This window comes from Eleginops maclovinus, chromosome 5, assembly GCF_036324505.1.
Source record: "Eleginops maclovinus isolate JMC-PN-2008 ecotype Puerto Natales chromosome 5, JC_Emac_rtc_rv5, whole genome shotgun sequence".
Lineage (NCBI taxonomy): Eukaryota > Metazoa > Chordata > Actinopteri > Perciformes > Eleginopidae > Eleginops > Eleginops maclovinus.
Genome location: NC_086353.1, coordinates 14,502,036 through 14,516,303, shown reverse-complemented (window position 1 = coordinate 14,516,303; position 14,268 = coordinate 14,502,036). Strand labels below are relative to the sequence as shown.

The window sequence follows — 14,268 nt, the reverse complement described above, 5'->3', positions numbered from 1 at the left end:
AAGATTTCTTTTGAATGGCCTACATTTATAATACACTTTTCATTTTAATTTTGTACCAAATACTGCTGAGAATTAGAAAGGACATTACCGACATGTAACCCATTGAAATATTTCCAAACAATGTTTTTTTATTTCCCAGCACTTTCACTTATTTTACTTTTTCAAATGGTTTAATATTCATATAATGGTCCTGTAGAGATTCGACGGTGAATGGTGACTTTATGTAATTCTAACTAACAACTGATACTAATATTGAATAGAAGATAGAATCGGAGGAAGAAACCCTCTTTATTAGTCACATACATGCACACAGCAGAGCACACACAGTGAAATTGGTCCTCTGCATTTAACCCATCCTAGTACTAGGAGCAGTGGGCAGCTATTGTGCAGCGCCCGGGGAGCAATGGGGAGGGGGGATTGGAGGTGTCCGGTGCCTTGCTCAAGGGCACCACAGCAGGGCCTAGGAGGTGAACTGGGACCTCTCCAAGTAGCAGTCCACTTTCCATATTTCATGTCTGTTTGGGGACTTGAATCGGCGACCCTACGATTCCCAGTCCAAGCCCCTACTTACTGAGCCACTGCTGGACATAATAAATGTAATAATAATGGCACACTTTGGTCTTGAAAGTGTGAAAAGTGAACGTTAATAGTTTTGCAAAGAATGAAATGTACTGTAGAAATGTATACGCAGCTAATGGGCCACTGCGATTTGTATGGTAGCTTAATTTCCCTGCTTTTGTTAGATTTTAGTCAGAGGTTCTTCAGACTACAGGGAAACGTGCACCTGTTTTGATTGTTCAGGCCATTAAATTGGTGAGCAACCACGTTAATAGACCATAAGGATATTCTGAACCTACTCTTATCTATAAAGCACATAACCACTGACAATGGTCATTTTAATGGGGATGATATCGTTCCAAGGGTTTCTGCCTAACATTCAAAACACAAGCACATCAGGATGGCACAACCACAGACCTGGTATAGCAAGAGTTGTCAACACCTGATTGAACAAAAAAGCCCAAAAATTGTGGTGGCCAAATTTTGTCATTTTACTGCCTTCAAACTACTGCCCTAAGTTGTCCTCAGACACCTTTCTTTAAAGAATAGAAAACAATAGGGAGCCACGGTGGCTCATCATAAGGAGGCAGCACTGTGGAACTAAACTATGCCCAGCAATAAAAAAGGAGTGATCTTTTTGAACAGAAAAAACAGCACTGAACATACGACAAAACCCTAGCTCTGTCTCTAAGGGACAATGAAGTCCCCTCCTGCTGTTTTTCTGAGGGTGGCAGCAGATCCAGAAGAATGGATGGCTTTGAGCAATATGAAGCCAATCTGTCCACTGTATACTGAGCTGAATGCTGCTGGTTTTGAAATGGCCAATAACAGATACTTAAAAGAAGAGGAGATTTGGATTAGCAAGAGGTGGGACTATGTAGCATTTGAGAGATCTTGACAATCCTAGTGATGAAGGTAAACACACAAATGGATTAGCAGTTAGTGATAGCCCTTATTTCTGTGCCCAATCCTATAGCTGCCTAACACTGCGAGTGTCAGAAGCAATGCCAGTTTGTTTCTGTGTTAGAGAGAGCGACAGTGGGTGCGTGGTTGTTGGTGTGTGCTTGCTTGTGTGTGTGGTAAGCACTAGAAGAGGTGCCAGCTAGATGTTGGGGTTCAAACAGATGGGAGACAGGCATCTGGACAGCTGGCATTCACTGCCTTTCACAAACCCTTTACACCAACCACCTCCCCACCATATCCCCAATCTGTGATTCTCGCCTTTGCAACATATCTCCGCTTTTCTGTTCACAGACTTAAGCCAGACTGGGAGATATAAAATAACAAAAGTAATGATAAGATAAGTTATATGCAAGTTGGATTTCATGCCATACAGATTTAAAGATGTGTGAAAGGATTGAGAAAAACATTTAAGGGGTTTACGTTTCATGGGAAAGCTGGTCAAAGTGTTTGAATTCATCTAAATTAGTGCATGTGTTTGTGTCTAGGTGTTTTTATCTTTGCATGTAATGTAAAAGCTAGACCAGCAATTTTAACTGGGTCATGCATCTCTATTTGATGAGCACAGAGAGCACTTCACCAGTTAATGTCAGTCTTCCTTTTGCTTACTCTTAACATCTCTGTCTCCATTGCAGCCTGCTTGTCAGATTCAAGTCAATGTAGCTTTTCATATTTGAGCATTTTACCAAACCATCTATTCACTTGCATTTACGGATTCCAAGGTACTTCTGATTGCTTTGGCATCGCGATACTTACACTAAATTCTTCTTGGCACCCCCTCAAGGCTTTTTAGTTTCAGTGATTGCTGTGACCGCACAACCTGCCTCATTTTGTGGAAGGACATGCGTGGAACTCTGCCATATTTTACAGAGTTAATTTGGAGAAAAAAAGACCACTGACAAATAATGAATTAAAAAGAAAATAATTATCTTGTTGACGGATGCTTTAAGAGAATATTCATTATAATGATACTGCCAAGATACATTTGATAATCCCGATACATAAACATGTAACCGCTTTTTTTCTTTATTAGTACGTAACTGTAAAAATTCCCCTTCTCTGCAGGGCGGAGTTAGATCATTTTTCTTGTCCAGATCAGGGGGGCCAACGAGAGCAGATGTCAGGACGATTTATCCTGGAAGCAATATCCTGTCTCTTTCTCTAGTGATGTGTCATTTTTTTTTCTGTCACCACCTACAACTTTGTAACTTTAAAAGCTATTAAGATTTAACACTAAAGATCCCTTAGCAAGTTAAATGAATAATGTCGCCTGACAAATAAAATGTGATTTGTATGCCTCATGTAATGTCTCATTTTCTCCTATTTCCTTGTATGCCTCCAGTGGTTTTCAAATATGTTCTCCACTTTATATATTTTTTGTTCCTTATGCATGTAATAGAATTTGTAATAAACAGATATGGAATGAGCTCAGTTTCAATTACTTTAGTGGCATTATATGGATCATACATAATGAGTCTAAAGATTAACTCTAAGTAGTGCACAATTAATTACAGAATGCTACAACAAAAAATCTTATTGGAAGTCTAAAGATTGCACATTTCGTGAAATTCCTTTTTTCGTTTGTTATTGATGTTATGCCATCGCCACACCAAAGTGATCATAAAAATATACTTTAGCCCAGAATGTCAAGTTTTCGTTGCAAATGTCCCTACCCCATTATCCATTCCTCTTAGTTATAAATAACTCAGTGCAATGCAGTAATATGTAGAGAAACAACCTTCTAACTGGATAAGATGTTAAAACAGGTTTATTATTTAGTCCCAGAGGCTCATTTGCACTTTATGGATTATTAGGCCACAATAAAGCAATTAGTAATTATTTGACTTACCAAATTAAACAAAGTAATGAAAGTGCTCAACTGTGTCTATGAAAACACATGTTTCAGTCGTAATTATCCAATGACTTATTCTCAGGAGCAAAAGAGACTGCAGAAACTATTATATAAATATAATGTTCAAAATACTGGGGGTTTGTTTTGAAATGGTGACAGTCAATCACTAGAAATGCACCAATATGAGAATTTGCAAACATAACTACATTTCAGATTACAAAATAGGACAAGTATCTCTAGTCAGTTTTAGTAAATGCAACCCCAAAAAGAATGGGTCTTGGCATCTGTGGTATGTGTGCTCACAGGTGTGTGGGTCCACTAAACGTAGATGACACCGCTTCAGAAAGCAGATAGCAAGTAAAAGAGTTGAAACGAGTTGAGAGAGGTTAAGGGGGGAATACAAATAGGTCGGAGATAGTGATCAATGACTCAGGCAAGGAGGGGGTGAGGAAGACAGTGAGTGGAGAAGGAGGAGCAGGAGGAAGGGGTGAAAGGAGGAAGTGATAAAGAGGGATCTGAAGATGTGCATCGGACACCTTCCTAACGACCTCTCCGAGGCAGACAAGATGAGAAAACCTGCAGGCTTGAATTAAAAAACACAAGCCCTGGCACGCGCAAATCATTAATGGGAGTTTTTGACTGGCATCATCCCTCATTTTGAGAAATGTCATCCGTGGGGTGCCTCCCTGTGAATCATTTTAATAGAGAAAATACAGCTGTGTGTCCGTGAGTATGTGTGCAGACATGAGGGGGTGTAGGTATTGTTTGTCACCAGATGAACTCGTGGGGTGAGACTAATGAAGAGCGCAGAGGAAAGGAGGGAGGCATTTTAATTGGCCTCTCTATGTCTCACTCCCCTCTCTTCTTCTCTCGGGGAGAACAGGAGATTTAATGTTGGCGTTACAGAGGTAAGAGGGGATTTCTAACAATGGCCCTGCAAATGCCTTGTCCTACTAATTGGTCAATAACCCATCATGTTAGACATAAGCTGTTTTTGGAGCACCAGGGATGGTTTTACATTTGCACATCATGTGTCATTCATGATTCATAAAGAATTAACATGCTTATATGTACATTTTCAGAAACATATGCAATGCCATCCTGGCCATAAGTCGGTCTGTTCTGTCCTAAATTGAGTCCAATCACTGCATATTGACAAACTGTACTTTGTGCGAATGCCTTGCTGCAAAATTAAGTATTTAGTCATGCACCTATTATATTTAATAAAAATATGAAACGTCTATCACCTTCACCAAAAACTAGTTTGAAACTTGGTCTCCTAATATGAGTCATATTTTCAAAGGCTTTACAATGACCCTGTGCTAGAAGTAAGAGACACTCGTCTATGAGCTCAACTGAGAACTAACCCACAGGATTTACCAATCAAACTTCCCCTCTATCACAAAAAATATAGATACTACATTTAGACACAATAATCGCAAGACAACCACTCACATAATAATCACACTTATTTAAACAGCAGTGACCAAATACACACACATTCACACACACTTGACGTCCATGCCAAAATGTCGGAGCAGCTGGTCACTGCTCACAACTTAGTTGCAGATGTTTATTGACATAAAATTCTTTTTACATTTCTCACTTAAAATTTGCCTTATTCAAACTGTAATCTGATAACTCTACCCGAGGCACTCCCTGTCTGAGGGGAACGGCTGCTACAAATCAACATATTCCTGCTTCCCTCCTCTGCTTCCCATTTCCCTTCAGCATTTTGTTTCTCTGAAATCGCAAAGTTAGCTGCTAGCTCTTCCCTTAGGCGCCATTCTCCATCCTTCCATCCCTCCAGTCTTTCCTCCTTTCCTTCCAACTCTCTTCCCTTTTTCTCCTCTTGTCTTCCTCACTGTGATTGCCAGCTATCCCGAGGGAGAGAGAGGCAACGTGGAAGTAGTGTGAGTGTTTCAAATGGCATCACTCTCTCTTTTTCTGACTCTCACTCCCTCCACCTCTTCCTCCATCTCCATCTCACTGTCCTTCTGCTATGGCACTGGTTCATCCTCATGTATATTTATGTTACAAAGCTGAAGAGTCAGGCAGACTTAAAATGAAAACTCCAACTAGAGAGGGCTTGTGTGCTCATTTTGTGTGAGTGTGTGTGTGTGTATGTGTGTGTGTGTGTGTGTGTGTGTGTGTGTGTGTGTGTGTGTGTGTGTGTGTGTGTGTGTGTGTGTGTGTGTGTGTGTGTGTGTGTGTGTGTGTGTGTGTGTGTGTGTGTGTGTGTGCATGTGTGTGTGTGTGTGTGTGCGCACTCTTTTATCCTTTTTGGACTCAAGCATCCTTTTTATATTCAAGGGTGGAATTCCTCTCCACTTCACCACCCACTGCCCTCCTGTTTTCTCAGCCTCCCCATTTCTCTCATCAGCTCCCCAAGTTTCAGCCACAGACAGGTGGTTGCTTTTTATTTTCGCACCTGACGGGACAGGTGTCAACCATTGACGGGAAGTGACATTCTAATCTAAAAGAGTGATTCGGAAAAGACCCACACAGAAATACACATATATAAACACACGCACATTATACACACACGCACATCTCCCTATCATGTATATCCTGTGGCTGCAGATGGACGGGCAGATTAAGCTCATGCATATCAGTGCAAAGAAGCATAAATCTCACATATTTTTACAAAACCATACATACACTCACACAAATGAACACCCACCAAAGACACATTTTTTTTTTCTTAAATGGCTCTGAGTGAGGTCGCAGTGGGAGAATGTGACTCGATTTCAAGCAAAATTCCTCCTGCAGAAGTGTTTTATCTACACTTCAGCAAACATAAGAAGTTGTTTTCCCTTTTTTTCCATTAATTTCCTTCGGAATGGTTTAAACGCACGTATAAAACGTGTGCAAACACTATATCTGCGCGATGCACGTCTAAGCACGTCTAGAGTGTGTGTGTGTTTGCTCATGCAGGCGTGTGTGTTGAAACAATGGCTGTCTTGAGAGGCGGGCTGCATGGCTGACTCTCCTTTGGTTTCCCTAAGAGGAGGAACGTGGGAAAAGAGGAGTAAGTGCCATTCATCTTTTCACTGGCTCATTCACTACCTCGCTTTCTGTTTTTCACTCCAAGTCTTTGTTCCCTTAAATGGCCTCTTTACTTCTGGCTAAACCTCCATTTGAGATAAATTTCCTCTTGCTGTACCCCAACACATATGCAATTGGAACACAACACGCATAGACATAACATACACAGGAATGAGCTTTCCCAAATTCTCACTAGCAGCACCTGTTCCGGAGCTACAGTCCTCAGGAATAAACTGTAGATTAAATATTATGCTGATATGTTTGCGGACTTAAACAGCAATAATTAAACAGTTCATATTTTCACCACAGCACTGCCATCAATTACTGTTTTTGGAAATTCCTGGTAGAATGACATTTTTAATCCAATAACATTCATGCTCTCTTTTTTCCCCTCTGTCATTCAATGATCTATATTATCACACTCCCATCACCCTCCATACCTTCACATCCTTGGCGTTCATGCGAGTCCCTTCCTTCCCCACAAAAATGTCGTCTACATCCACCAGTATGTGCCGATCCAGACCCAAAGTAAGTTTCCTGTCAGTGAGGTAGGAGATGGCATCCACCAAAATAAGTCGGTGGAGCCAATAGCCCAGTCCCTGGCCAAAAAGTACCCTCCTCACCCCATCAAAGAGTCCCAGGTCCTGCACTACAGTGGCTTGAAGGCCTGAAAAGCCAGGTCCTGGATTATCGCCACTGCCTGCCCCTGCTCCCTCCTTGGCCCGTGCATGCAGCACAGCCTGATAGGTGGAGTGATTGGAGGAGAATGAGGTCCAGTCCTCCCCAGGTAACGCCCCTCGATCTGTGCCGGGCTTGGTCAGGTGGAGGAGAGGTGAGCTAGACACGACACAACAGTCCCAAAGTGCCTGGTTGGTCCTAAGTACCAGTGGGAGGCCTCTGAGTTTGAGGAGAGGTGGGGAGTTCTCAGTGGAGCGGTAGAAACCAATGATGCCCACTCTGTACTCAGTGCAGTATTGATGCAACAGCTGTCTGTTCCATGTGTCCGCATGTGCATACTTTAAAAGATTTTCATAAATGATGAGTGAATATCGGCCGCGGCCTTTTTCTGTCAGCGGCGGAAGGTCGCCCTTTCCTGAGGCGATCTCCATGCGAAACTGGAAGTGTGCTGACTCCAATATAGCCACAATGTCCTGACCCAGCTGGGAGTACTGGGACTCCACAAGCACCAGCACTACTGGGTCAGTGTGGACATGTGTGTGAGGGGGGTTAGGGGGGTATGGGTTTGGAAGTTGATGATACGAGGAAAGTGGCTGGGAACAGGCAGTTTCTGGGGATTGTACAAGCTGCATGGAAGGGGAGGAGTTGTTAAACAGAAAGTAAGCAGAGAGGAGGAGGGAGAGTAGACAGCAGGAGGCCAGCAGGAGCAGGAGCCTACGTAAGTGGCGCCGGAAACGCACGGCCACCGTCATTGCAAACTAGGGAGGTATTGTGCAAAGGAGGAGGAAATGTCTTAATTTAGTTTGATGGAGCCTACAGAGTGTGAGCTTAGGTTTGGGGGATTGAGGAGCCTAAGAGATCGTCTTTGCGTGTGAGAAAGGAGCAAAGCCACTCAGGGGTGTGTCATGTCACCATGGCAGGTGGAGAAGGGAGCTGTGCCGGATGTTGGGGAACAAAGGTCTTCATTGAGGAAACAAAGTTGAGGTACCCTCCTTCCAATCCTCACAGAGGAATCACGCGCGGAGACCGAGGGAGTGATGATTAATGCCTGCAGAGAAAGGGAACAAGGAGAAAAAGAAGAAAGAGTGAATTTTTTTGGGCAAGGTTGAATAGTATGCATTAGTTCTCTGAGAACCTGCTCGCCGGAGTGCGTGTATAGGTTGTGCTACTCTGGGGAATGTGAGGGCACAGCTGGTAACTACAGAGCTGATTGAAAACAACTTGCATCCTAAGGGCTTATCCAACCTCTGGCGCACACACAAAAAGTGACATCACAGTTAAAAGCACAAAGACAACACAAAAGTGAATCTTCACAAATAAACAACAGCTGGCTGTGTGTTAATGTGGCAATATGGGGAGGTGAATGAGACTTCAACTAATCAGTCCCAAAAAGCTCTTTGGAGAATTCCTCTAATTGCATGAAACTATGTGCACTTCTGTCCTATTTCTGAACCTAATCATCTGAAATACCACAAAATTAAAGTTGGAATCCTTTTGCCAGGAGCACTAATCTGGGGGGAGCATGTGACAGTACAGAGGAAATGGAGAGCAAGAGAAAAGTGCAAGAATAAGAGAGACAGAGCAGAGAGGAACAAAATGCAATGAATTATAGAAAGAGACAAAAAAGACCAGGATTAGCATCTTAATGTATGTGCCGGGAGCCAGGGAGAAGAAAAAATCCCACAGCATCTCTTTCTCTCTCTTTTCTCTCTACGCCTCACTCTCCCCCTCTATCTTTCTTCACCCCCTCTTTCTCTTATTCTGTCTGTTTGAATATCAATAGTCTTCTCTCAAGTTCCCCATCCTTTTCTCCTAGTTCCTCGCCTTTAGAGAACACACGCAAAGAGAAGGTCATAGAGGAGAGTCAGTCATATTCCTTAAATATGATACCAGAAAACGGGGGAAAAAAAGAAGGAAATAACTCACAGCAGTTGTTTTATAGCCAGCAAAGAGGAGAAAGTTATATTTTTTATCACAATTTTATGATCTTAATTAGTACTTCAATTACCACACTAATGATGTTAGAGATCATCTTTGGCTTCAGAGTTTCATTATAAGTTAAATATGTGGGGGATATTGTATCTACCAAGAAATTGAGTGTGCACTTAATCATTAGAGGAGGTTAATTATAGCAGTGTTTTTGTTTGTTTTTTTAATTTTGGAAATTATGAAAAACATAAGAACTCTTGGTAAGTGTTGGTTTAACCTGTTACAGGGGGTATGCCTGAGTCTCTCTATTAAAAGCCACATGAGGGCGCTTGAATTAGTTTAATAACGCGAGAGACTTGTCATGAGTTTTCCTCTGGTCAATTTAATCTAAATTAATAATCTAAATAAATAATTTAAAACTTTAAAGCATGGAATATGAGCAAGGAGTTGCGTGAAGCTTTCGTGCTTTTTTTTTTTGAAACATGAAAAAAGTTTCGGACACATGTGAAACTCAAATTCTAATTGTAACCTAAAATTGTCCTACACTTCAACATCAAATTGTGTATTTTTGTATGTATTTAAATCGTCATATTATTACTTAAAACGGCAATAATTTTTTCGAATATACTCATCCAAAGTTAATAGAATTAGACAGTATTAATTTATTGTATTCATTTTGGATGAGCATATTTTTGTCAAATGGAAGAACATTTTTAGACAGTTTGATCAAATGTGGGGTTCAATCTCTAATGTAAAAGAAAGCGACTTGCAGCATAAACATCGCTCGCTATTACCGGACCAATATACAAAAGCACTAAACTAACAGCAGGTCATTCCACAGAGTTTTTCATCCCGCTTCCTGACGCTGAAGTTTATGTTAAGAAAAAACACCGACTCGCCCACTTACCTCTTACCGAGGCGGATGCGCTGCCGAGCAGGGAAGAGGCGTGCCAGCAGAGCGGTGAGTGTGAAGCTGCTTCGGGTGGGTCCGGGGCTCCGGTCTCGGTGGTGCACCACTCCCGTGTGTTTTGGATGCTCATGCGTTGTGCCATCTCACCCCTCTCTCCCGCTCTCTCTCGCTCCCTCTCCACTAGAGCAGCAGATGCGGGAAGCCGGAATGATCGGCTCTCCTCCCCCCTTTCATCATTATTCTCTTTCTGTTACTCTCGTCACCCCCGCAGTCTTCTCCTCTCTCCCGCTTTGCACACTTCTCTCTTAATCTCTGCTTTTAAAAGTGGAGATTAGCATACGGGGTAGGACGGAGAAGCACCGATAGCACACCACCCGTTAACGACTGATAGCCGAGCGTAAATGCTGTGGTTTAAAGACCTCATGACACCTAGAGACTACCTTTTTTTATTTAGTCTAAAATAACTTTTATTTTCGATTTGAAATACATAATTGTGATAAATATGCCCGGTTCTCTGTTATTTTCGAAATTTGTACGCAAGCCACTGAAATCCACAGGCCAGTGTCTTGACAACGTTCCAACATAAAGATGACGTATGCTCCGGAACGCTTTTAGACCTGATTGCACCTGCTGCCACCCTTGACCTTGATCATTTCTAGTCACAGTAAGTCGTACTCGCAGTTTTAGCATCTTTAAAGTTTTGTTCTTAATATTTTTGTTGAGAACATGCCTGAGCGGTGTGTTGCAGCGTATTGTTCAAACACCAGGGAGAACGGTTTTACCCTTCATCGGTTTCCGAAAGACCCTGCTTTGTGTGAACTCTGGACGCAACAAGTTTGTAGGACAAGAGCTGGTCCGAAAGGAACAGTATGGAAGCCAAGCTCGTCGTCTGTACTTTGCTCAGCGCATTTTGAAGAGGAGTGCTACGACTCGATCCCCGCTCTGAAGGAGCAGCTTGGTATTGATGTTCGTCTGAAGAAGGTTTTGCTGCCCAATTCGGTTCCGCGTATATTTCATCGAGGGACAAGCTCGAGGTTAGCCCCGGGGGCGAACGGCGACGTCAAGAGCCGGAGGTCTCATGCTCTGGAGAAAAGGCAGAGATTGGAGGTACGTACCTTCTTATTTTGGACTATATTTTAATAATGGAAGGGAAATGAAATGCAAAGGAATGAGTGTTTGGCACTGTGTAAACAGCTTGCGGTGGTTCTTCATAGTTGAAGTTGGCGCTAGCTCTGAACACTTCAGCTCAGCTGGCTACTAGTGCTAAGTGCTTTAGCTATTCAGCTAAGTTCACCTCAGAGTGTTAGCAAAAAGTCAAGTCTCAAGTGTTTGTTTTAGGTTTGCGGTAGCGTTTTTTTCCCCCTCCAACTCACGCTAAATCTTGTGATTTATTTATTTATGTTTCAGGTACTACAGGAATGCCAGTCTGAGTATGTTGCTGAAGAGGAAAGCGATGACTTTCCTGACGGGGACCCATCTACTGATGTAAGTTTTCGGAAAGCGTTCAGGTCAACTCAGTTACTGACTAAAGATTTTATTTGACTAACTACACACAGCATTACAGTATATCAAGTGCCAGTGCCCCCTCTCTCAGACCTTCACCCTCACCATCTCCAGAGGTGTTAAAAGTAAAAGTACTTTTGTGGTGTAATTACAACAGTAGCACATATAACATAACCGTTACACCATTTACTCCATTGTACCTAACTAGATAGATGGACTGTCATTACTGAAAAACACTAAAAACCTAACAAGGACCCACCACAAACTCAATTCAACCAGTGCAGAATCAGCTGATTGTAAGACAAATACACTGGTCTACTTTTTACTAGGTTACCTGTGTTGGAAGGAAACTCTATTTTTTAGTTTTTTTTTTAACTTTTACACACACACACATATGTATACACACATTTATTTATTTACTTACTTATTTATTCAGGTGAATTCAACAGAAGATCAGCACAGTGACTTTTCCGTTCAAGTGTGTCTGAGGCCACCAACAAGGACGGTGGCTATGCAGTTCAAAGGAAGGGGACGGACTAAAGGTATTTTATCATTTATGTACGTATTTTAGCCAAACAGATGTCCGGGGAAACGGGTCTTTTCAGCATTGCATCTTGTGTAGATAGATACATCAGTAATGACAATCCTTTTCTATGTCAAACATCTATTTTCACATCTACACAAGAATGTTGGAAAAACTATCTGTCTTAGGAAAAGACTATTTTACAATCTACAAATTTACTAGTGCGAGCAAGCTTCACAAAAAGTTGTGTGTATTGAATGAAGATTTCCTTCAAGCTGACACTGATTTCTATATACTAAACATTGTTTTTTCCCCAGGTGTGCAGGCTACTACATCAATGGTCACTGTTGGGACTCAGACTGAGGATGACTGCTTTTGCTTTCACAACACCGACAACTCAACCTCTTGTGGCTCTGACTCAGATGACAACATGTCGACAGATGATCCCGACTACAAGCTGCCGTCCTCTGATGATTCAGCTGAAGAGAGTCCTGAACACAATACTCCACCAGTGCCGCCACCTGAGGCGCCAGCAGGTAGCGTTTTTCTTGTGTTCTGGGAATGCCTGGTGACGCTGTTGTCAACATGGTGCAGCTGTGGACTTTGTGGGAGCAGGTCACTGTCCTGGCAGTGTAAAGAAGTAGGAACACAGTTGCAGGTCACCATCCAGTGCGGGGGATGTGGGAACCAAGGACTATGGAACAGTCAACCTTTCTTCGGCAGAACAGCAGCTGGGAATGTGTTGTTGTCCGCTGCCATTCTCTTCAGTGGGGCCACTGTCACCAAGGTGCTGCGTGTCCTATCCAGATTGGGCGTTGCTGTGATGTCGGAAAGATCGTTCTTCAGACATCAGGACCAGGTGCTTTTCAAAGCTGTGAAGCGAGTTTGGGGCGAGCAGCAGTTTGCCATGCTCTGTCTGCTACAGGCAGAAGGGGAACCCATCGTGTGTGGTGGTGACGGGCGTGCCGACACCCCAGGGCATTGCGCTAAGTACGGCACCTACTCAACAATGGAGCTCCGGAAAACAGCTGTTATTGACGTACAACTTGTACAGGTACATTTCAGATGTATTATGCCTCTATGTGAGTCCTGCCCAGTATAGAAAACACACTCTTCTGTCGTAGTAAGGACAATTTTATACTAGTCAATGTTATGCTCATCAAAATCTCCTGCTTTTTATGTTTTAGAGCAATGAGGTTGGAGGGTCCTACCACATGGAGAAAGTGGGACTGCAGCGATCCCTTGAGAAAGTCCAGGGCTTTGTGGATGTCGGAACTCTCGTGACAGACAGACACATAGGCATCAACATGATGATTAGAGAGGACCATCCAGACATCACGCACCAGTTTGACATATGCACCATCGCACAAACTGTCTGTATCCAGTGTACCTCTTCCACCTAAAAGTTGAAAGAAAATCAGAAGAAAAACACAGGTGTTTTAGATGTAGGCCTAGGCCTACTGTAACCTACATGACAGTTCGTTTTACGCATACATTTACGTCATTGGTGATATCAAATCATACAATTCCTACTAGTCCATACAAATGATTTTACAATAGGATTGTATACTCACTCGTTTCCCTCTACATCCCCGTATTCTTGCCGATAGTGGAAATGTGCGGTGCGCAGAACATGCAGATTCAGACAAACTGGCTCAAAGCCAGAATGTTCTGTGATGCAGCGGGTGTCTGCTCCCTCCTCCTCTCTCCTCTCGCACACTCTTGACTGTTCGCGGCAGCACACCGACTCCACTACCAGTGGCATTGGCTCACATCTCCCACAAGAACACCTAAAATATAACAGATAAAGGCAAGGGGCTTGAAACAATCTTACAATTGTCACAGAACTTTACAAAGTGTCAATGTCATGGGTTGATTCGCGTGAAAAGCCGACGTAGAACTAGCCTAATCGCGGAAGGATGGCCACTGGTCAGGAGCTAGGTTATAGCATAGGCTACTACTGGGTTATAGCATAGGCTACTGTATGAGTATGACGCAGGGCAAACTAATATAGTAGACCTAATTGGTATTTTCATCGCTCTCAAAAAAAATAACATAACTAAATAAAGATTAAGACTATGACAAGCACCGGGAAACAACAATGGCCCTTTGCGATCTGTAGGCTAGTAATGGTGACTATTTGGCTAATTCTGGGAGGTGAGGAGGCAGACTGCACACACACATGCTCGCTGGTGCAAACGCTGGTTGTGGTGGATATTACAAAGTACAATATCTTACGGAGTGTTCATTGTCAGAAAAGTGAACAAGAAGGAAGTTACCATTCCACGTGCTGTAGTCTGCCAAAAT

At 42.7% G+C, this 14,268-nt stretch overlaps 2 protein-coding genes across 4 annotated transcripts in view; one reads left to right on the top strand and one right to left on the bottom strand.

Annotated features, from left to right (window-relative positions):
- ndst3 (N-deacetylase/N-sulfotransferase (heparan glucosaminyl) 3) overlaps nucleotides 1-10,344 on the bottom strand; it is a 38,894-nt gene extending 28,550 nt beyond the window's left edge. For 2 of the 3 annotated variants that reach the window (XM_063882770.1, XM_063882768.1), the window contains exons 1-2: nucleotides 9,933-10,344; nucleotides 6,859-8,144 (exon numbers count right to left, since the gene is read on the bottom strand). In XM_063882770.1, the coding sequence (XP_063738840.1) occupies nucleotides 6,859-7,848 (990 nt within the window). In that variant the 5' untranslated portion in view covers nucleotides 7,849-8,144; nucleotides 9,933-10,344. The remainder of the gene's footprint in view (nucleotides 1-6,858; nucleotides 8,145-9,932) is intronic. The other variant, XM_063882769.1, reaches the window with a different exon arrangement.
- On the top strand, nucleotides 10,343-13,364 carry LOC134864439 (uncharacterized). The gene is made up of 5 exons (XM_063883395.1): nucleotides 10,343-11,042; nucleotides 11,343-11,420; nucleotides 11,875-11,980; nucleotides 12,279-13,015; nucleotides 13,149-13,364. The coding sequence occupies exons 1-5, from the start codon at nucleotides 10,662-10,664 to the stop codon at nucleotides 13,362-13,364; spliced, it is 1,518 nt and encodes a 505-aa protein (XP_063739465.1). The 5' UTR covers nucleotides 10,343-10,661.
- The last annotated feature ends 904 nt before the right edge of the window (nucleotides 13,365-14,268 follow it).